The 22,895-nt window shown below is 34.4% G+C and overlaps 2 protein-coding genes, 1 long non-coding RNA gene, 2 other non-coding genes and 1 pseudogene across 5 annotated transcripts; 3 read left to right on the top strand and 3 right to left on the bottom strand.

Annotated features, from left to right (window-relative positions):
- Nucleotides 1–8: 8 nt before the first annotated feature.
- Nucleotides 9–5,377, bottom strand: LOC137000571 (uncharacterized). The gene is made up of 2 exons (XR_010890844.1): nucleotides 4,648–5,377; nucleotides 9–4,286 (listed from the first exon to the last, which is right to left on the bottom strand). It is a non-coding gene; the product is annotated as an uncharacterized lncRNA (long non-coding RNA).
- A 421-nt stretch (nucleotides 5,378–5,798) lies between these two features.
- On the bottom strand, nucleotides 5,799–5,871 carry TRNAT-GGU (transfer RNA threonine (anticodon GGU)). The gene has a single exon. It is a non-coding gene; the product is annotated as a tRNA-Thr (tRNA).
- Nucleotides 5,872–7,335: 1,464 nt separating this feature from the next.
- LOC137000434 (protein crumbs-like) lies at nucleotides 7,336–8,920 on the top strand. The gene is made up of 5 exons (XM_067356933.1): nucleotides 7,336–7,506; nucleotides 7,785–7,949; nucleotides 7,991–8,101; nucleotides 8,358–8,453; nucleotides 8,777–8,920. The coding sequence occupies exons 1-5, from the start codon at nucleotides 7,336–7,338 to the stop codon at nucleotides 8,918–8,920; spliced, it is 687 nt and encodes a 228-aa protein (XP_067213034.1).
- Nucleotides 8,921–11,595: 2,675 nt separating this feature from the next.
- On the top strand, nucleotides 11,596–13,732 carry LOC137000567 (uncharacterized). Its single transcript, XM_067357592.1, has 2 exons — nucleotides 11,596–12,904; nucleotides 13,038–13,732. Exon 1 carries the CDS (start codon nucleotides 11,656–11,658, stop codon nucleotides 12,892–12,894), a length of 1,239 nt encoding a protein of 412 aa, XP_067213693.1. The 5' UTR covers nucleotides 11,596–11,655; the 3' UTR covers nucleotides 12,895–12,904; nucleotides 13,038–13,732.
- Nucleotides 13,733–14,291: 559 nt separating this feature from the next.
- Nucleotides 14,292–22,470, top strand: LOC105668163 (protein crumbs-like; annotated as a pseudogene).
- Nucleotides 17,513–17,585, bottom strand: TRNAT-GGU (transfer RNA threonine (anticodon GGU)). Its single transcript has one exon. It is a non-coding gene; the product is annotated as a tRNA-Thr (tRNA).
- Nucleotides 22,471–22,895: the final 425 nt, after the last annotated feature.

Genomic DNA, 22,895 nt, shown 5'->3' with positions numbered 1-22,895 from the left:
GAAGCAACTTGTCGTGAGTGTGATGGAATTTTTTATTTCGTCGACACAGAAGTTCTTCAGGAGCATATAGAAGACGAACATAAAACCACTTATCAATTTGAAAAGGCGCAGGAAGATAATCGTTGGAAAAATTTTAGACACACTGGCGATTTAAACGATTTACAATGTGTTGTATGTGAGAAACTTGTTTCCGTCAACGATGATACTTCCGATCACCCGCATTCCGCAGAAGAAGGACAAATTGTAACTGACATCAGTTATAACTGGGTGTTCAAATATTTTAAAAATGATTGTTTGTTTTCTGCGTATTGTATTCTTTGCGAACGCAACGAACAACGCCATCAAATTACAGCGTTTGATAAAATCATATTCTTGCATTTTAAAATGTTGCATCCAGAAATATGGGGGCAAGAACTACCATTTAATGAAAGTTTAGCGACATTAAATGTCGTACATTTAAGAGGATTGGAGCTGTTCTTAGAAGCATGTGACTTATGCAATTGGAAGTTAAGGGACGTGGGATATCGCGAAATAGCTATAAATTGGGTGAGAAGGAAATATGAATTAATGACGAGATTTCGAGCAAAATGTAAAAACTGTCTTCATATTTTTAGTAGCATCGACACATCAAGAATTAATGGACATATATATAGAACAGAATCAAATTTTTATTATTGGGAAGTAAACGGACGTCAATTTTATCACCAAAATCCATATTGGAAAAATTGGAGGAAAGTTATACGGCAAAAAAAAATTCAATGTGTTATATGTGATTTTACGTGTGACTTGCGTTCTGCGCGTAAGCCCTGGCGTGATCATCGTCATATGGGAGATGATAATAACAATATTCATTACTTCGAATGGTTTTGCAAATATGTGACAAGAATCCAAAATGATGATGATGATTTTAAAGGACGTTGCCTTTTATGTGATAATAATTATGACATTGAATTTATGCCTGCAAAACACTTATTCCGTCACATATTAGAGCATGAGCATGAAAATTTGATGAGAAAAGATGACCCAGGACCAGGAAATGATCCAGGACCAGGAAATGACCCAGGACCAGGAAATGACCCAGGACCAGGAAATGTCTCACAACCAAAAGATGATCTAGCAATGCAAAGAAAAAGAACAAAGATCTACACCATACAGCAAACCGTCAACAAGCCGTGAAATAAACTGAAGAAACAGCGGTAAGTTTTATTGATATTAATATTGTTTATTATTAATTTTTTTTTTTTTTTTTTTGAGTGTCAATACTCTTACATAATAAGATCAATAAAAATCGAATAATTAAATGTTTTTATTACTTTTTTTTAATTTTTAATAGATGTATCTATACTTTTGACAATGGAGATGATGATAGTCGAATTGAGACCGAGCCACAAACAACAATAACGTCAGCCTTTACTTTGATCGTTAAATTAATTTGAAATGTATAAAGAAATTATCTTCAACGTCTGTATAAAGCAGTTTGATGCTTAAAATGTTATAAGCAAAGTTATTAATTTATATTTCGAAGACGTACCTTAATTTTATAAATATATAATGTTTATAAATTAATTAAGAAAGTACTCTTTAATATTACGATTATAAGTTTGTTTATAAATTTATAAAGCAAATCAAATTTTTTAATTGAGCAGTGATGTTCATTTAAGGACGACATTTGTAAGATATTTTCATATTTATACTATTTCATTTTTTTTACTTTTGCTTTATCTAACTTCGGTTTGTTATAATTTCTCCAGAGGTGTTTGAAATGTATTGTACGAGTAATCAGCAATATCTGACAATTTCAATTTTAAAGTTATATGTTTTCCAAAATTTGTGTGTAATTATTAATGTATTCATTATAGTTAAGAAACATACAGACAATGCGTTAAAAAACGCATTGTCTGCATATTAATAAAATTGCATTTTAAAACAAATAATTTCTTCATTTTATCCCAAAATATCCCAGACAAAACATTAGTATATTTGATTAATTTTATATATGTATGAAAGCTAAAATATATTTAACATGTAATTATCGATTTTATGTTTATAAGATTATAAATAAGTTTGATGAAATTAAAATAATTTCTACGATAAAGTCTTTGAAATATAATATACAGTGATTTACTTTGTAATAAGTATATTCGTACGTTAACTTTTAGCAAAAATGTCCAAAGAATTACAGAAACAAAATAAATTGTTCGTTAAAAGATGAAACATAAGAATGTGCAATACGGCGCACCTTTCTTTAATTTAATATGTAAGGAAGTGTTACAATTTTTCTTTTAAGTGAACAATTAAACGTACAAAATTAATAAAACGAGTAAAGCAAGAATTTCAATAAAATTAAGTTACATAAATATTATGTAACAAAAAGCGAATTAATATTCTAAAATCTATTGAGTATCTTAAACGATTTTGAATGCTTTTAATTAGATTTTCAATTAAGAATTAACACTTTTTAGATATAAGGAAATGTTTAATTTTGACTAACATAGCTTAGAATAATTAAGGAGCACTATTTTTTACATTTGACACACAGCATTTCTTTATAACTCACATACTATCAAATTTTTAAATTTGCTAGCAATCTTTACTTAACTACGCAAAGCTCTTCCATTCCGATGTTAACAAAGTTTTTAGAAAATCTTGTCTTTAAATACATAAATTCACCACTTACATTTATACTTTATCGCATCCACTCTTTTCGAAGCGCTTTGTACGGAAAAAAATACGTAAACATGTTTAGAAGAAAGATCTCGCGTGCAACATATCTAACTCTGTCGGTAAACGAATTCGCAGGAATTCGCACGACAATGTCTCTGAGCGACTAATCGTACATTCTGGTGAACACTACGCGCGACGAGGGCTATGGCATTCAGTTTCGCTTCAGGACTACTTTGCCAAACGGTTTCCTGGCGATTGGCAAGGACCATTTATATTCTTCAGCTGGTCAACGGCAAACTCAACGTATATTCGAGCATACTGAACAAACGGAGTTTTCGTCGGTAGCGGACTCAACGATTCCACGTGGCAAAAGGCTTTTGTGGCGATCAACGCAACTCATCTTATCCTTTCGGTCAACGAAGAGCAGACTATCTATCCTATCAGTCCTAACGAAAGCTCCAATTCGTCGAATTGCACGTCTTTTTCTACGACTTACGTAAACAGCAACTACAGCAGCTCTTTAAACTTTTTGAAAAAGTTATCTCGCTTACCCTCTTTCACCTTCTTCATTGGCTGCATGGAAGATGTCATTATTAACGGCGAATGGGTATGTTGGCCTGCTTTTAATTTCGATTTATTTATTAATGATATTTATTTAGAAATACATTAATTAACCACGTAACTTGTGTACTAAACATAATTTTATTTTTTTCCGAGTAAAAGTTTGTGAAAAATAGTTTTTAATTTTGCAGATATTGAAATTTTTATTTTTAGATTATCAATTAGAATGTGTTGATAATTTGTAAGAAATTTTCCGAAATGCCTTTTCTAGAACAATTTTTTACATCTCCATGCGGATTTTAGGTTTATTCCTGTATTACGTCGAAAACCGTATATATAGAGGACGTAGAATCAGGCTGTCCCCGCGAAGCTCAATGCTCATCAAATCCCTACGCGAACGGCGGTCACTGCACCGACAATTGACGCGAGTTCAAATGCAAGTACGAGCGTCTTATCTCGGTCGCACCTGTCAGTACAACATGACCTCTGCAACGGCATCTTCGACTACGAGAACATCACAAACGGTTATGTGACCCTGATGATTAGCGACACGTTTAAACGGGTTCAATTCAGTCGTTGACATCTCCACATTCATCAGCACGCGAGAGAGCCACGGTGACATATTTTACCTGGGCACTGATCCGCAGGACGATCTGAAGCCTCAGGACAGGACGTACATAGGAGCGCAGCTGAGGGACGGAAACTTGGGCGTGAGTTTCCAGTTTGGCAACATCACTGACGGCTGTACGTCGACGGCGCGAGGCTCAACAACGAAAACAACCATCTCATTCAAGTGACAAGAAACGTTACTCTCCTAGAAGTGAAGATCAACGGCACCAAGCACTTCCGGAAGACGATCAGCGCCACGGGAGACATGAACGTAACCGTTTTCTACCTTGTCGGATTACCACAAGTGTCTAGATACATTTGCCAGGCCGTCGATAGCAGGCAGATGGAGAAGGAACAGGCGCCGCAAGGTCACTTCAAGGGCATCATCCAGGATGTGATGACATCGAACGGCACGAGAACAATGGTCTCGGAGTTTTTTTCGCCGAAGGTGACTGAAAAAATATTTTAATTTTTAATGTTATTTTTATCAATACATATATCAAGTAAGAATTTATCTGATTTCTATTTAGATTTTTGAAAGGAATTTTTTTCAAAGTCTTTTATATTGAAATTCTACATTGCTGGAAACAATTCTATCTTTTAAAAATGTTTCTCAAACATTGATCCTTGCAATTTTTGAATTATTCTTCTATTTTTTCTACTATTTTAAAATATAACAGTTCTTAACTGTTACCTTGATTAACATTTTTTTCATAAGGATTAATTTAATTCATAAAACCTTTCTTTTGAATATAAAAATGCAAAAATTGTCAATAATTATTGCTTCAGCCTTTTCATGCTTCATCAACGTACTTTTATTCAAGACATTTTTGTCTTCTGTATTTTTCTAGGCGTCGGACATTCCCATACTCATTCAGTTCGGCAACATCTTCTTTGACCACGTGAAGATTCTTGTGGGCGTCGTGTAGGATGACGTGTGCGTAAGTAGTTCGTGCAACGGCACGTGTCACTTATCGTCGAACGACTTCTGATGTCAATGTCCGCGTGGCTACAGCGGCAAGACTTGTCAGAAAATGGAGTTCTGCCAGCTACAGGGCTGCCTGGCAGGCTCGTGCTGCCAGAACCTCGACGACGGTTACGAGTGTATCGCCAACTCGATCCTCGGCGTCATCAGATCACGTACAGATTCAACACCGGCGGTACGCTGCTTCACATGGCGTCGCACGTGGACGATCAAATTTCACCGTGTCCGTCTTCAAGGACAATGTCACTGTGCCTTGGCAGCTCGACTTGGAAAACCAGGGACCTGTATCCTTCGGCAAAGCCCAGCCCGACGGCATCTGGACGTCGCTGCTCATCAAGCTGAACAACAACTTTCTGGAGTGCGGCTACGCGAATCCGGTCGAAGAGCAGTTTCGCTCGAGCGCCAACTTCAACTACCAGCTGTGGCACGATCTCCTGGTGACAGAAATAGTTACTCTCGGTGGACTGTCCAGTGCCTTGTCCGACAAGCACACTTACGTCACTATCGGGTTGAAACACGATAGGAGAGACGGAATCGAGGGGAACTGTGGATTATGGTGAGACATAGACTGACAACCGCCATCCCATCGCATAGTTTGATGTTTGGTGAGTATCATATTCTGATACACGGTTTTTAGATATTCCAGAATGCGATGCAATTTTATTAGAACATTATGATTTTTGAACTGATACTTTGAACTGTGGTTGGAATTGAAATATGAAGGAAAATAGAAAAACGATAAAAAATGAAAATGGCGATAAGAGCCGTTGCAGAATGTTCGTGCTAAATTTTTAATTTTTCTTAAAGAAATTAGTAAATTAGTCTACAAGAGACAGTTAAATTGTACACCGATCTCAATTCGAGATACTTAAAGTGTACGAAAATTTTAAAGTACATTGTTCTCATATATGAGAAACTTTAATGTACGTATAGGAATTATTGTAAAGAAAGGAAGAGAGAAAAAATATCAGGGCGCGAGTGGCTAAGCCGGGAATTGAACCCGGGTCTTTCGCTTACCGGGCGAATGTTCTGACCATTAAACTACTCAGACCCCACGCTTCTAACACTTTATCTCTCCTAGATTAGGAAATCAACAATGCTGTAGGACATAAACGCGTCATAATGCCCGCGTGATTTAAAACATTATATGTGGTTTAATGTTTTAAAATAGAAAAACATTTTAATCGCTTGGGAAAGTCCTTTTATTGTTTGGCTTTTAGCAATTTTGAAAAATGACCTTCAAGTCTCAAAAATTCCGTCTTTAAATTGAAACTCTTTTTCTACTTTTTTAATGTTCAATCTTCTTCATTGTAAAATCTTCTTTTTACTTGAACGCTCTTTGTTACTAAAGAATTATTATAACTTTTTTTTTTTTTTCAGGAGAGCCATTCAAGGGCTCTAGGCGAGGTGCGTATCGGCAGCATACTGCTACATGACTTCACGAATGAAGAAGTGTATGAAAATGCGAACTTTACGCCGCTGGAGTTTCTGACGTTGCAAAGCAACGACATTGCTACTCAGCTCGACAATATCGGCTGTCTGTTGTGCTTCGATACGGACTGCACAATCGATGGCTACTGCTTCGATAAAGCAAACAGCTACATATGCGAATGCCCAACCGGCTATGCCGAGGATGACTGCTCCTTTAACATCGACGAGTACATCGACAACAAGTGTCGGAACGGAGCGACATGCGTCGACGGCATCGCGAATTACACCTGCATCTGCGACAGCGGCTGGCAGGGATGGCTGTTAGTATTTTCTCATGTTGAAATCATTTCACGTTTTATGAAAGATTAATATTTTTTGTGATGCCAATGAGATTGTGATATTTGACATTATTTTACAAAAAAATATTAACACACACTGATGTTATCAGCAATAAATTTAAAATTTATTAGTATTTACGTTAATTAGTATAATTGTTCCATTAACTTTTCAAGAATTTCTGAACTCGACAATCATGATTTTAGTGTGAAACTCGATTATTAAAATCGAGAGAGAAATATTTTTAAAAAGTATTACATTATAAAATCAGAATTGTTTTGTACAAAAACTTCTAATTGCAAGAATGACAAATTTCAGGAAAAAATTATGCTGTAAATAATACTATTTTCTAAATATTAGATTTGTTATATATTAATTACTGACGTGAACCAAACTTTATAGGGCTACAGTAAAGTTTTTGAAATATTCAGTCGACTTATTATGTTAAACGATTTATTTTGGACATCGCAATCAAAATACTGAATATATACCAAAACATGCATGATTAACACTACATTCTGACGTGATCTAAGTTACAATCACGAACTTATTGCAACACTTTCTTATTAACTCTTATTTTTTGTTATAGATGCGACAACGATATCAACGAGTGCGTGATGCTGAATTTCTGCAAACACGACGGTGTGTGCGTGAATGTGTCAGGCTCATTCCACTGCGAGTGACCAGACCAGTTTACCGGTGATTTGTGCGAAAAATTCCGACTGATCACATGCGAGAACAATCCATGCATGCGCGGCGCGACCTGCCTCGACTCGCCGAACCCGAAGACAGGCGATAACTTCACCTGCAACTGCCGACCTGGTTACGACGATCCAGTTTGTAACTCGCTTTATTGTACTCTACCTGGTCAGAGATGCCAGAACGGTAGATGCGAGTTTTTAGAAACGAATTATGAATATGTAATAAAACTATAATTTCGAAGACTCTAGGATTTATAATTGCTGAAGTTTAAATTGCTGCTGCTTTTTATTACTATTGCACAATTTGATTTTTTTCTAAACTTGAGAAAGTTTAGTTTAATATGTTGAAATATTATACATGTTGTCAAATTTAAATCTCAAGCTTAGGGAATCGGTGGATTTTGATTGTCATTATTGATTCTGGAGTCAAAAAACTTTATTCTTAAATTTATTTGATAAACAGAAGTTTTATATGTTATGAAATTATTATCACGTAGCAACCGAGATGCACCTGCGCTCCTGGTTACACCGGTCTGTACTGCGAGACGAACATCGATGAATGCGCCGGATCTCAAGGGCGAACTACCCTGCAAGAACGGCGGCAAATGTTTCAACGCGGTGAACAACTTCACATGCGACTGCCAGAACCGGATACACCGATGGCAATAGCACCGAGGACATAGACGAATGCGAAAATTTGCAGACAGATTGTGGACATGGCAGGTCCAAAATCTGCTGGCCTGGTAGTTACGAGTGCGTTTGCAATTTTGGCTACTGCGGCTACAATTGCGCCATGTTGGATCCTTGCCAGGAGGTAAGTTCTCTACAAATTAATAAATAGAAAAGAATTTAGAAGGATTGTGATATAGAACTGAATAAAAAATTTAGAGAATAGAATATTCATAGAAATTAAAGAATTAGAACAATTAACAAGATTGATTAGAATTGAATCAATAAAATTGGAAAAATTCTTTGACTTTAGTAAATTTATGATACTGAAATTAAGACGAACATAATATTGTGACATATTGTTTTTTATTTCAACGATGATCTTGTTTTGTCTTTATTAGAATTATCGTCAGAACAGTGGCACCTGCAGGTGTGCCAAAGGTGGCGGATACGAATGTGAATGCACTTCTGAATACACGGGACTAAATTGTACCGAGGTAAGGTGACATTTTTCAGATTAGAGATTCCATGAGAAAAAACAAATTAACTCGTGTACACAATATATCTCTGATAACTTAATAAGAATACGCAAAATGTTTTCAGTATACCACTGTCTTAAATTTATGTCAGAATTGAGCACAATTTATAACCGGTAAATTTTTGCAGTTGATGCCCATTGCATATATTAAAATTAATTACGCTCTTGCGTTTTATGTTTTTATTACTCGACAGTTTTACTTTCTTATAAATAATATTGATTAAAACTAACAATTAATAAAAAATTATTTTTATACTAATGTGTTTAATCAATATTTTTTAGCGGGAGTACTTATTTAGTAGCCAAGCCATCGACATAGCAGTGATCGTTGGTCCAATTGTGGGCTGTTTTTTCCTCATCATCATCAGCTTTTTCATAGCGTTCTTCATGATGGCAAGGAAGAAACGCGCTACACGCGGCACGTAGTCCGAGTGCTCAGGAATTCAGCAATCTTCGAGTGGAAATTGATAATGTGATGAAACCTTCTCCGGAGGAAAGATCGATCTAATTGATCGGTGATTGGTGAGATGTAATCTAAATTATAAAGAATGCAGATGAGTTTTGATATGTGGAAACTGTTTTATAGAGGCACGCGCAGATTTTCGTAAATTATACAATTTTGCTTGGTTGTTGAAAGTTAAATTAAATTGAATAAAAGCGAATAAATGAGACAACATTCTGATAAAGAAATAAAATTAGACAAAATTACATTTTTCTGAAATTAAATTTATTATCGTGATATAAATTGGAATCAATATTGTATTTTTTATCTCATTTTTTATCAATCTTAATATTATATTTATCAAGAATTGTGACATTGATTTTAATTCTTAATTAATAGTTAATTTTTTAATTTTGATGCGCTTTAGATGGATTTGGTATGTCGTTGCAAAAATGAAACGTTTCCACATATCGAGAATAATTTGCACAACTTGGGGTCCCGAAACTCGATTCGCTATTGCGAAGTATGTCGACTGTAAAACTAGATTGTTTGATGAAGAGCCAAGTCGACGACGATGAAACGATTATTCATTTTGCGTCTTCTGGTCTTTACTGTTTTGCCGTTACAAAAGAATAGATGAATTAGAAGGAATTTACTTGAAACGAATTGAATTTTCAACTCTTCTAAGAGAGATGTGTTCGAGAATTTTTGTTAAATTTTTTTAATGCGTCATTTGCCTGCAAAATAATTTTATATGAAAAAATTTTAAGATTAGCGTTAATTTAAATCATACAACTTTTTTTCGCAACGATACATTTCTCAATGGCATGACATTTGTCGACGAATGTCAATTAAGATTTGATAACGGATGCTCGGCATCATGTTTAAACGAAATAAAGTCAACATGTTGTTTCGAGAGTCCCGAATGAAGTACACAGTGTCTTAGAAAAATATACGTTGGAGAAAGATATATCGTAACTGACATTTCGCAAGAATAACAAATTTAATATTTTGAATTAAGAATTCGAGGGACTAATGATGATATTCTGAGAATTCGAGAGTTTAGAAAGGCATCTTTAGGGAAGATGAATTTTGAAAGCTGAAAGATTTAGGACTTTTAATATCAAAATCCCCGTCGAGTGCGCGCGGAAAAGCTCGCGCTATCGTCACGCATGTTAATTTTGTACGTAGACTAGCTCATAAGCTTAAAGTTATAATGACTTTATCGTATTTAGAATTTTATATGATTGTTAGGTATTTAACAATAACGAACGTAATAATCGGTACGTAGTGATGTTTACTACCACGACCAAAGTAGCGGCGAGACGATCTTACAGTATAAGAGTTTATTCTGTAAAAATCATCTCGTAAATTTCTTAGCTTCTGATTTTTCATTCAAAACATTTCTTCAAGACTGAATGTTCGGCATGTAATAAAAAAATCATAAAGACCAAATGCATTTGACAAGAGTGATCAGATTGTTCTTTTGCCTTTCTTAATTTCCTCATTTTAAACGCATGTCAAAAAATACACGAATATTGCCTTAAAGATATATAATTCAAACAAATTAAAATTTACTTTTTTTTCTCGTTTCGGATCATTATCACGTAATTGTGTGAATATAATTTACTTCGCAGTGAATATGTTTTTATTTTAATTTGCAGCTAAAGAGTCAAAATTAATTGTACAAAATAACTTTGATTTTTACGAGACGAGACATAAAAGTGCGCAGTACAGCGTGTTGTATAAGTAGGCGTAGTAAATTCAAGTGGATAATTAAATGTATAAAATCATTAAAACGCTAGTTTAAAAAACAACTATGTATTTTTCTTTTCTTTATTTTTAATTATTTTTTTGTTACTTCGATAAAATACAGTGAGCTGAAATGATACATAAATAATGGCATAAATAATTAAACTTGGAAGAATTAGATATAATGCAGTGTGAACCTACTTGACAAGGAATATCTCAATTCGAGATTATTATTACTTTATTTTTTACTAAAAGTAAAAATTTATATTTTTCACTTTTTTATTCTTTTCTATACATATATTCAATATTAATGATGAAATGAGGAAATTGTCTTTGAACGCGATACGTTAAGTATTAACGCATGTTCTAGCAGATCCGAAGAATATTTGCTTCATTATATTACGAGTATTTAACTATATAAATTAATAAAGCTCAAAATTGAAGGTATCGAGATTGAAAACATCGTGATTTCATAGGAAATTCAAACCGAACGTCTTGACAATATGACGGCGACAATAACACATCAAAATACGTTCGCGTCGGGAAAAGAAATGCTAGCGCGCGCATATTTATCGTTCTACAATGTATGTATTAATTGCGTTTTTTGTAGAACCAATAAATTCGAAATTGTGAGCGCAAATTCTATAATTATGGTTATTATGACACACAGAACAGTTTTATTTGAAAAACATAAGTAATTATTTTTGCATTATTTCAAAGAAAAACTTCTTTATTCATGCAAAATATGTTGTGTAAAATCGTTTTTCTCATTCGTAAGGTTGTTAGAATATTACATATTTATAAAAGATTCGAATTCTTAATAACAATTTGGTAAGTCAGAATAATGTATCAATGTTTATGTCCGAATGGAAGGGATATGCTACACCTTTATTCCTTCGACCTCTTCTATCAACTATCGACATAATCACTTTTCGACAAGACAGTATCGCGTTTAGTCACACGTAATATGTCTCGCGCAATGGAAACAGTCGAACCAAATCAGCTTCCAAGTGCTTCGAATTGGGTGCTCAGAAATTACAGACTGTCGAATTTTGAAGCAACTTGTCGTAAGTGTGATGGAATTTTTTATTTCGTCGACACAGAAGTTCTTCAGGAGCATATAGAAGACGAACATAAAACCACTTATCAATTTGAAAAGGCGCAGGAAGATAATCGTTGGAAAAATTTTAGACACACTGGCGATTTAAACGATTTACAATGTGTTGTATGTGAGAAACTTGTTTCCGTCAACGATGATACTTCCGATCACCCGCATTCCGCAGAAGAAGGACAAATTGTAACTGACATCAGTTATAACTGGGTGTTCAAATATTTTAAAAATGATTGTTTGTTTTCTGCGTATTGTATTCTTTGCGAACGCAACGAACAACGCTATCAAATTACAGCGTTTGATAAAATCATATTCTTGCATTTTAAAATGTTGCATCCAGAAATATGGGGGAAAGTACTACCATTTAATGAAAGTTTAGCGACATTAAATGTCGTACATTTAAGAGGATTGGAGCTGTTCTTAAAAGCATGTGACTTAGGCGATTGGAAGTTAAGGGACGTGGAATATCGCGAAATAGCTATAAATTGGGTGAGAAGGAAATATGAATTAATGACGAGATTTCGAGCAAAATGTAAAAACTGTCCTCATATTTTTAGTAGCATCGACACATCAATAATTGATGAACATATAAATAGAACAGAAACACGATTTTATTGTTCGGAAATAAACAGATCTCAATTTTATCACCAAGATCCATATTGGAAAAATTGGAGGAAAGTTATACGGCAAAAAAAAATTCAATGTGTTATATGTGATTTTACGTGTAACTTGCGTTCTGTGCATGAACCCTGGCTTGATCATCGTCATATGGGAGATGATAATAACAATATTCATTACTTCGAATGGTTTTGCAAATATGTGACAAGAATCCAAAATGATGATGATGATTTTAAAGGACGTTGCCTTTTATGTGATAATAATTATGACATTGAATTTATGCCTGCAAAACACTTATTCCGTCACATATTAGAACATGAGCATGAAAATTTGATGAGAAAAGATGACCCAGGACCAGGAAATGACCCAGGACCAGGAAATGTCTCACAACCAAAAGATGATCTAGCAATGCAAAGAAAAAGAACAGAAAGATCTACACCATACAGCAAACCGTCAACAAGCCGTGAAATAAACTGAAGAAACAGCGGTAAGTTTTATTGATATTAATATTGTTTATTATTAATTTTTTTTTTTTTTTTTGAGTGTCAATACTTACATAATAAGATCAATAAAAATCGAATAATTAAATGTTTTTATTACTTTTTTTTAATTTTTAATAGATGTATCTATACTTTTGACAATGGAGATGATGATAGTCGAATTGAGACCGAGCCACAAACAACAATAACGTCAGCCTTTACTTTGATCGTTAAATTAATTTGAAATGTATAAAGAAATTATCTTCAACGTCTGTATAAAGCAGTTTGATGCTTAAAATGTTATAAGCAAAGTTATTAATTTATATTTCGAAGACGTACCTTAATTTTATAAATATATAATGTTTATAAATTAATTAAGAAAGTACTCTTTAATATTACGATTATAAGTTTGTTTATAAATTTATAAAGCAAATCAATTATTTTAATTGATTTTTTTAATTGAGCAGTGATGTTTATGTAAGGACGACATTTGTAAGATATTTTCATATTTATACTATTTCATTTTTTTTACTTTTGCTTTATCTAACTTCGGTTTGTTATAATTTCTCCAGAGGTGTTTGAAATGTATTGTACGAGTAATCAGCAATATCTGACAATTTAAATTTTAAAGTTATATGTTTTCCAAAATTTGTGTGTAATTATTAATGTATTCATTATAGTTAAGAAACATACAGACAATGCGTTAAAAAACGCATTGTCTGCATATTAATAAAATTGCATTTTAAAACAAATAATTTCTTCATTTTATCCCAAAATATCCCAGACAAAACATTAGCATATTTGATTAATTTTATATATGTATGAAAGCTAAAATATATTTAACATGTAATTATCGATTTTATGTTTATAAGATTATAAATAAGTTTGATGAAATTACAATAATTTCTACGATAAAGTCTTTGAAATATAATATACAGTGATTTACTTTGTAATAAGTATATTCGTACGTTAACTTTTAGCAAAAATGTCCAAAGAATTACAGAAACAAAATAAATTGTTCGTTAAAAGATGAAACATAAGAATGTGCAATACGGCGCACCTTTCTTTAATTTAATATGTAAGGAAGTGTTACAATTTTTCTTTTAAGTGTACAATTAAACGTACAAAATTAATAAAACGAGTAAAGCAAGAATTTCAATAAAATTAAGTTACATAAATATTATGTAACAAAAAGCGAATTAATATTCTAAAATCTATTGAGTATCTTAAACGATTTTGAATGCTTTTAATTAGATTTTCAATTAAGAATTAACACTTTTTAGATATAAGGAAATGTTTAATTTTGACTAACATAGCTTAGAATAATTAAGGAGCACTATTTTTTACATTTGACACACAGCATTTCTTTATAACTCATACCATCAAATTTTTAAATTTGCTAGCAATCTTTACTTAACTACGCAAAGCTCTTCCATTCCGATGTTAACAAAGTTTTTAGAAAATCTTGTCTTTAAATACATAAATTCACCACTTACATTTATACTTTATCGCATCCACTCTTTTCGAAGCGCTTTGTACGGAAAAAAATACGTAAACATGTTTAGAAGAAAGATCTCGCGTGCAACATATCTAACTCTGTCGGTAAACGAATTCGCAGGAATTCGCACGACAATGTCTCTGAGCGACTAATCGTACATTCTGGTGAACACTACGCGCGACGAGGGCTATGGCATTCAGTTTCGCTTCAGGACTACTTTGCCAAACGGTTTCCTGGCGATTGGCAAGGACCATTTATATTCTTCAGCTGGTCAACGGCAAACTCAACGTATATTCGAGCATACTGAACAAACGGAGTTTTCGTCGGTAGCGGACTCAACGATTCCACGTGGCAAAAGGCTTTTGTGGCGATCAACGCAACTCATCTTATCCTTTCGGTCAACGAAGAGCAGACTATCTATCCTATCAGTCCTAACGAAAGCTCCAATTCGTCGAATTGCACGTCTTTTTCTACGACTTACGTAAACAGCAACTACAGCAGCTCTTTAAACTTTTTGAAAAAGTTATCTCGCTTACCCTCTTTCACCTTCTTCATTGGCTGCATGGAAGATGTCATTATTAACGGCGAATGGGTATGTTGGCCTGCTTTTAATTTCGATTTATTTATTAATGATATTTATTTAGAAATACATTAATTAACCACGTAACTTGTGTACTAAACATAATTTTATTTTTTTCCGAGTAAAAGTTTGTGAAAAATAGTTTTTAATTTTGCAGATATTGAAATTTTTATTTTTAGATTATCAATTAGAATGTGTTGATAATTTGTAAGAAATTTTCCGAAATGCCTTTTCTAGAACAATTTTTTACATCTCCATGCGGATTTTAGGTTTATTCCTGTATTACGTCGAAAACCGTATATATAGAGGACGTAGAATCAGGCTGTCCCCGCGAAGCTCAATGCTCATCAAATCCCTACGCGAACGGCGGTCACTGCACCGACAATTGACGCGAGTTCAAATGCAAGTACGAGCGTCTTATCTCGGTCGCACCTGTCAGTACAACATGACCTCTGCAACGGCATCTTCGACTACGAGAACATCACAAACGGTTATGTGACCCTGATGATTAGCGACACGTTTAAACGGGTTCAATTCAGTCGTTGACATCTCCACATTCATCAGCACGCGAGAGAGCCACGGTGACATATTTTACCTGGGCACTGATCCGCAGGACGATCTGAAGCCTCAGGACAGGACGTACATAGGAGCGCAGCTGAGGGACGGAAACTTGGGCGTGAGTTTCCAGTTTGGCAACATCACTGACGGCTGTACGTCGACGGCGCGAGGCTCAACAACGAAAACAACCATCTCATTCAAGTGACAAGAAACGTTACTCTCCTAGAAGTGAAGATCAACGGCACCAAGCACTTCCGGAAGACGATCAGCGCCACGGGAGACATGAACGTAACCGTTTTCTACCTTGTCGGATTACCACAAGTGTCTAGATACATTTGCCAGGCCGTCGATAGCAGGCAGATGGAGAAGGAACAGGCGCCGCAAGGTCACTTCAAGGGCATCATCCAGGATGTGATGACATCGAACGGCACGAGAACAATGGTCTCGGAGTTTTTTTCGCCGAAGGTGACTGAAAAAATATTTTAATTTTTAATGTTATTTTTATCAATACATATATCAAGTAAGAATTTATTTGATTTCTATTTAGATTTTTGAAAGGAATTTTTTTCAAAGTCTTTTATATTGAAATTCTACATTGCTAGAAACAATTCTATCTTTTAAAAATGTTTCTCAAACATTGATCCTTGCAATTTTTGAATTATTCTTCTATTTTTTCTACTATTTTAAAATATAACAGTTCTTAACTGTTACCTTGGTTAACATTTTTTCCATAAGGATTAATTTAATTCATAAAACCTTTCTTTTGAATAAAAATGCAAAAATTGTCAATAATTATTGCTTCAGCCTTTTTATGCTTCATCAACGTACTTTTATTCAAGACATTTTTGTCTTCTGTATTTTTCTAGGCGTCGGACATTCCCATACTCATTCAGTTCGGCAACATCTTCTTTGACCACGTGAAGATTCTTGTGGGCGTCGTGTAGGATGACGTGTGCGTAAGTAGTTCGTGCAACGGCACGTGTCACTTATCGTCGAACGACTTCTGATGTCAATGTCCGCGTGGCTACAGCGGCAAGACTTGTCAGAAAATGGAGTTCTGCCAGCTACAGGGCTGCCCGGCAGGCTCGTGCTGCCAGAACCTCGACGACGGTTACGAGTGTATCGCCAACTCGATCCTCGGCGTCATCAGATCACGTACAGATTCAACACCGGCGGTACGCTGCTTCACATGGCGTCGCACGTGGAAGATCAAATTTCACCGTGTCCGTCTTCAAGGACAATGTCACTGTGCCTTGGCAGCTCGACTTGGAAAACCAGGGACCTGTATCCTTCGGCAAAGCCCAGCCCGACGGCATCTGGACGTCGCTGCTCATCAAGCTGAACAACAACTTTCTGGAGTGCGGCTACGCGAATCCGGTCGAAGAGCAGTTTCGCTCGAGCGCCAACTTCAACTACCAGCTGTGGCACGATCTCCTGGTGACAGGAATAGTTACTCTCGGTGGACTGTCCAGTGCCTTGTCCGACAAGCACACTTACGTCACTATCGGGTTGAAACACGGTAGGAGAGACGGAATCGAGGGGAACTGTGGATTATGGTGAGACATAGACTGACAACCGCCATCCCATCGCATAGTTTGATGTTTGGTGAGTATCATATTCTGATACACGGTTTTTAGATATTCCAGAATGCGATGCAATTTTATTAGAACATTATGATTTTTGAATTGATACTTTGAACTGTGGTTGGAATTGAAATATGAAGGAAAATAGAAAAACGATAAAAAATGAAAATGGCGATAAGAGCCGTTGCAGAATGTTCGTGCTAAATTTTTAATTTTTCTTAAAGAAATTAGTAAATTAGTCTACAAGAGACAGTTAAATTGTACACCGATCTCAATTCGAGATACTTAAAGTGTACGAAAATTTTAAAGTACATTGTTCTCATATATCGAGAAACTTTAATGTACGTATAGGAATTATTGTAAAGAAAGGAAGAGAGAAAAAATATCAGGGCGCGAGTGGCTAAGCCGGGAATTGAACCCGGGTCTTTCGCTTACCGGGCGAATGTTCTGACCATTAAACTACTCAGACCCCACGCTTCTAACACTTTATCTCTCCTAGATTAGGAAATCAACAATGCTGTAGGACATAAACGCGTCATAATGCCCGCGTGATTTAAAACATTATATGTGGTTTAATGTTTTAAAATAGAAAAACATTTTAATCGCTTGGGAAAGTCCTTTTATTGTTTGGCTTTTAGCAATTTTGAAAAATGACCTTCAAGTCTCAAAAATTCCGTCTTTAAATTGGAACTCTTTTTCTACTTTTTTAATGTTCAATCTTCTTCATTGTAAAATCTTCTTTTTACTTGAACGCTCTTTGTTACTGAAGAATTATTATAACTTTTTTTTTTTTTTCAGGAGAGCCATTCAAGGGCTCTAGGCGAGGTGCGTGTCGGCAGCATACTGCTACATGACTTCACGAATGAAGAAGTGTATGAAAATGCGAACTTTACGCCGCTGGAGTTTCTGACGTTGCAAAGCAACGACATTGCTACTCAGCTCGACAATATCGGCTGTCTGTTGTGCTTCGATACGGACTGCACAATCGATGGCTACTGCTTCGATAAAGCAAACAGCTACATATGCGAATGCCCAACCGGCTATGCCGAGGATGACTTCTCCTTTAACATCGACGAGTACATCGACAACAAGTGTCGAAACGGAGCGACATGTGTCGACGGTATCGCGAATTATACCTGCATCTGCGACAGCGGCTGGCAGGGATGGCTGTTAGTATTTTCTCATGTTGAAATCATTTCACGTTTTATGAAAGATTGATATTTTTTGTGATGCCAATGAGATTGTGATATTTAACATTATTTTACAAAAAAATATTAACACACACTGATGTTATCAGCAATAAATTTAAAATTTATTAGTATTTACGTTAATTAGTATAATTGTTCCATTAACTTTTCAAGAATTTCTGAACTCGACAATCATGATTTTAGTGTGAAACTCGATTATTAAAATCGATAGAGAAATATTTTTAAAAAGTATTACATTATAAAATCAGAATTGTTTTGTACAAAAACTTCTAATTGCAAGAATGACAAATTTCAGGAAAAAAATTTGCTGTAAATAATACTATTTTCTAAATATTAGATTTGTTATAAATTAATTACTGACGTGAACCAAATTTTATAGGGCTACAGTAAAGTTTTTGAAATATTCAGTCGACTTATTATGTTAAACGATTTATTTTGGACATCGCAATCAAAATACTGAATATATACCAAAACATGCATGATTAACACTACATTCTGACGTGATCTAAGTTACGATCACGAACTTATTGCAACACTTTCTTATTAACTCTTATTTTTTGTTATAGATGCGACAACGATATCAACGAGTGCGTGATGCTGAATTTCTGCAAACACGACGGTGTGTGCGTGAATGTGTCAGGCTCATTCCACTGCGAGTGACCAGACCAGTTTACCGGTGATTTGTGCGAAAAATTCCGACTGATCACATGCGAGAACAATCCATGCATGCGCGGCGCGACCTGCCTCGACTCGCCGAACCCGAAGACAGGCGATAACTTCACCTGCAACTGCCGACCTGGTTACGACGATCCAGTTTGTAACTCGCTTTATTGTACTCTACCTGGTCAGAGATGCCAGAACGGTAGATGCGAGTTTTTAGAAACGAATTATGAATATGTAATAAAACTATAATTTCGAAGACTCTAGGATTTATAATTGCTGAAGTTTAAATTGCTGCTGCTTTTTATTACTATTGCACAATTTGATTTTTTTCTAAACTTGAGAAAGTTTAGTTTAATATGTTGAAATATTATACATGTTGTCAAATTTAAATCTCAAGCTTAGGGAATCGGTGGATTTTGATTGTCATTATTGATTCTGGAGTCAAAAAACTTTATTCTTAAATTTAATTGATAAACAGAAGTTTTATATGTTATGAAATTATTATCACGTAGCAACCGAGATGCACCTGCGCTCCTGGTTACACCGGCCTGTACTGCGAGACGGACATCGATGAATGCGCCGGATCTCAAGGGCGAACTACCCTGCAAGAACGGCGGCAAATGTTTCAACGCGGTGAACAACTTCACATGCGACTGCCAGAACCGGATACACCGATGGCAATTGCACCGAGGACATAGACGAATGCGAAAATTCGCAGACAGATTGTGGACATGGCAGGTCCAAAATCTGCTGGCCTGGTAGTTACGGGTGCGTTTGCAATTTTGGCTACTGCGGCTACAATTGCGCCATGTTGGATCCTTGCCAGGAGGTAAGTTCTCTACAAATTAATAAATAGAAAAGAATTTAGAAGGATTGTGATATAGAACTGAATAAAAAATTTAGAGAATAGAATATTCATAGAAATTAAAGAATTAGAACAATTAACAAGATTGATTAGAATTGAATCAATAAAATTGGAAAAATTCTTTGACTTTAGTAAATTTATGATACTGAAATTAAGACGAACATAATATTGTGACATATTGTTTTTTATTTCAACGATGATCTTGTTTTGTCTTTATTAGAATTATCGTCAGAACAGTGGCACCTGCAGGTGTGCCAAAGGTGGCGGATACGAATGTGAATGCACTTCTGAATACACGGGACTAAATTGTACCGAGGTAAGGTGACATTTTTCAGATTAGAGATTCCATGAGAAAAAACAAATTAACTCGTGTACACAATATATCTCTGATAACTTAATAAGAATACGCAAAATGTTTTCAGTATACCATTGTCTTAAATTTATGTCAGAATTAAGCAAAATTTATAACCGGTAAATTTTTGCAGTTGATGCCCATTGCATTTATTAAAATTAATTACGCTCTTGCGTTTTATGTTTTTATTACTCGACAGTTTTACTTTCTTATAAATAATATTGATTAAAACTAACAATTAATAAAAAATTATTTTTATACTAATGTGTTTAATCAATATTTTCCAGCGAGAGCACTTATTTAGTAGCCAAGCCATCGACATAGCAGTGATCGTTGGTCCAATTGTGGGCTGTTTTTTCCTCATCATCATCAGCTTTTTCATAGCGCTCTTCATGATGGCAAGGAAGAAACGCGCTACACGCGGCACGTATAGTCCGAGTGCTCAGGAATTCAGCAATCTTCGAGTGGAAATTGATAATGTGATGAAACCTTCTCCGGAGGAAAGATCGATCTAATTGATCGGTGATTGGTGAGATGTAATCTAAATTATAAAGAATGCAGATGAGTTTTGATATGTGGAAACTGTTTTATAGAGGCACGCGCAGATTTTTCGTAAATTATACAATTTTGCTTGGTTGTTGAAAGTTAAATTAAATTTAATAAAAGCGAATAAATGAGACAACATTCTGATAAAAAAATAAAATTAGACAAAATTACATTTTTCTGAAATTAAATTTATTATCGTGATATAAATTGGAATCAATATTGTATTTTTTATCTCATTTTTTATCAATCTTAATATTATATTTATCAAGAATTGTGACATTGTTTTTAATTCTTAATTAATAGTTAATTTTTTAATTTTGATGCGATTTAGATGGATTTGGTATGTCGTTGCAAAAATGAAACGTTTCCACATATCGAGAATAATTTGCACAACTTGGAGTCCCGAAACTCGATTCGCCATTGCGAAGTATGTCGACTGTAAAACTAGATTGTTTGATGAAGAGCCAAGTCGACGACGATGAAACGATTATTCATTTTGCGTCTTCTGGTCTTTACTGTTTTGTCGTTACAAAAGAATAGATGAATTAGAAGGAATTTACTTTAAACGAATTGAATTTTCAACTCTTCTAAGAGAGATGTGTTCGAGAATTTTTGTTAAATTTTTTTAATGCGTCATTTGCCTGCAAAATAATTCTATATAAAAAAATTTTAAGATTAGCGTTGATTTAAATCATACAACTTTTTTTCGCAACGATACATTTCTCAATGGCATGACATTTGTCGAGGAATGTCAATTAAGATTTGATAACGGACGCTCGGCATCATGTTTAAACGAAATAAAGTCAACATGTTGTTTCGAGAGTCCCGAATGAAGTACACAGTGTCTTAGAAAAATATACGTTGGAGAAAGATATATCGTAACTGACATTTCGCAAGAATAACAAATTTAATATTTTGAATTAAGAATTCGAGGGACCAATGATGATATTCTGAGAATTCGAGAGTTTAGAAAGGCATCTTTAGGGAAGATGAATTTTGAAAGCTGAAAGATTTAGGACTTTTAATATCAAAATCCCCGTCGAGTGCGCGCGGAAAAGCTCGCGCTATCGTCACGCATGTTAATTTTGTACATAAACTAGCTCATAAACTAAAAGTTATAATGACTTTATCGTATTTAGAATTTTATATGATTGTTAGGTATTTAACAATAACGAACGTAATAATCGGTACGTAGTGATATTTACTACCACGACCAAAGTAGCGGCGAGACGATCTTACAGTATAAGAGTTTATTCTGTAAAAATCATCTCGTAAATTTCTTAGCTTCTGATTTTTCATTCAAAACATTTCTTCAAGACTGAATGTTCGGCATGTAATAAAAAAATCATAAAGACCAAATGCATTTGACAAGAGTGATCAGATTGTTCTTTTGCCTTTCTTAATTTCCTCATTTTAAACGCATGTCAAAAAATACACGAATATTGCCTTAAAAATATATAATTCAAACATATTAAAATTCACTTTTTTTTCTCGTTTCGGATCATTATCACGTAATTGTGTGAATATAATTTACTTCGCAGTGAATATGTTTTCATTTTAATTTGCAGCTAAAGAGTCAAAACTAATTGTACAAAATAACTTTGATTTTTACGAGACGAGACATAAGAGTGCGCAGTACAGCGTGTTGTATAAGTAGGCGTAGTAAATTCAAGTGGATAATTAAATGTATAAAATCATTAACACGCTAGTTTAAAAAACAACTATGTATTTTTCTTTTCTTTATTTTTAATTATTTTTTTGTTACTTCGATAAAATACAGTGAGCTAAAATGATACATAAATAATGGCATAAATAATTAAACTTGGAAGAATTAGATATAATGCAGTGTGAACCTACTTGACAAGGAATATCTCAATTCGAGATTATTATTACTTTATTTTTTACTAAAAGTAAAAATTTATATTTTTCACTTTTTTATTCTTTTCTATACATATATTCAATATTAATGATGAAATGAGGAAATTGTTTTTGAACGCGATACGTTAAGTATTAACGCATGTTCTAGCAGATCCGAAGAATATTTACTTCATTATATTACGAGTATTTAACTATATAAATTAATAAAGCTCAAAATTGAAGTTATCGAGATTGAAAACATCGTGATTTCATAGGAAATTCAAACCGA

The sequence above is a fragment of the Linepithema humile genome, chromosome 6 (assembly GCF_040581485.1).
Source record: "Linepithema humile isolate Giens D197 chromosome 6, Lhum_UNIL_v1.0, whole genome shotgun sequence".
NCBI classification, from domain to species: Eukaryota; Metazoa; Arthropoda; class Insecta; order Hymenoptera; family Formicidae; genus Linepithema; species Linepithema humile.
Note: the sequence above shows the minus strand (reverse complement) of the source record. Positions and strands in the feature narration are given on the sequence as shown.

Coding starts and splice junctions, on each gene's coding strand:
- LOC137000434 (XM_067356933.1), top strand. CDS start 7,336: ATGCGCGGCGCGACCTGCCTCGACTCGCCGAACCCGAAGACAGGCGAT. Junction 7,507..7,784: donor TAGAAACGAATTATGAATAT/GTAATAAAACTA, acceptor ATTATCACGTAG/CAACCGAGATGCACCTGCGC. Junction 8,454..8,776: donor CGGGACTAAATTGTACCGAG/GTAAGGTGACAT, acceptor AATATTTTTTAG/CGGGAGTACTTATTTAGTAG.
- LOC137000567 (XM_067357592.1), top strand. CDS start 11,656: ATGTCTCGCGCAATGGAAACAGTCGAACCAAATCAGCTTCCAAGTGCT.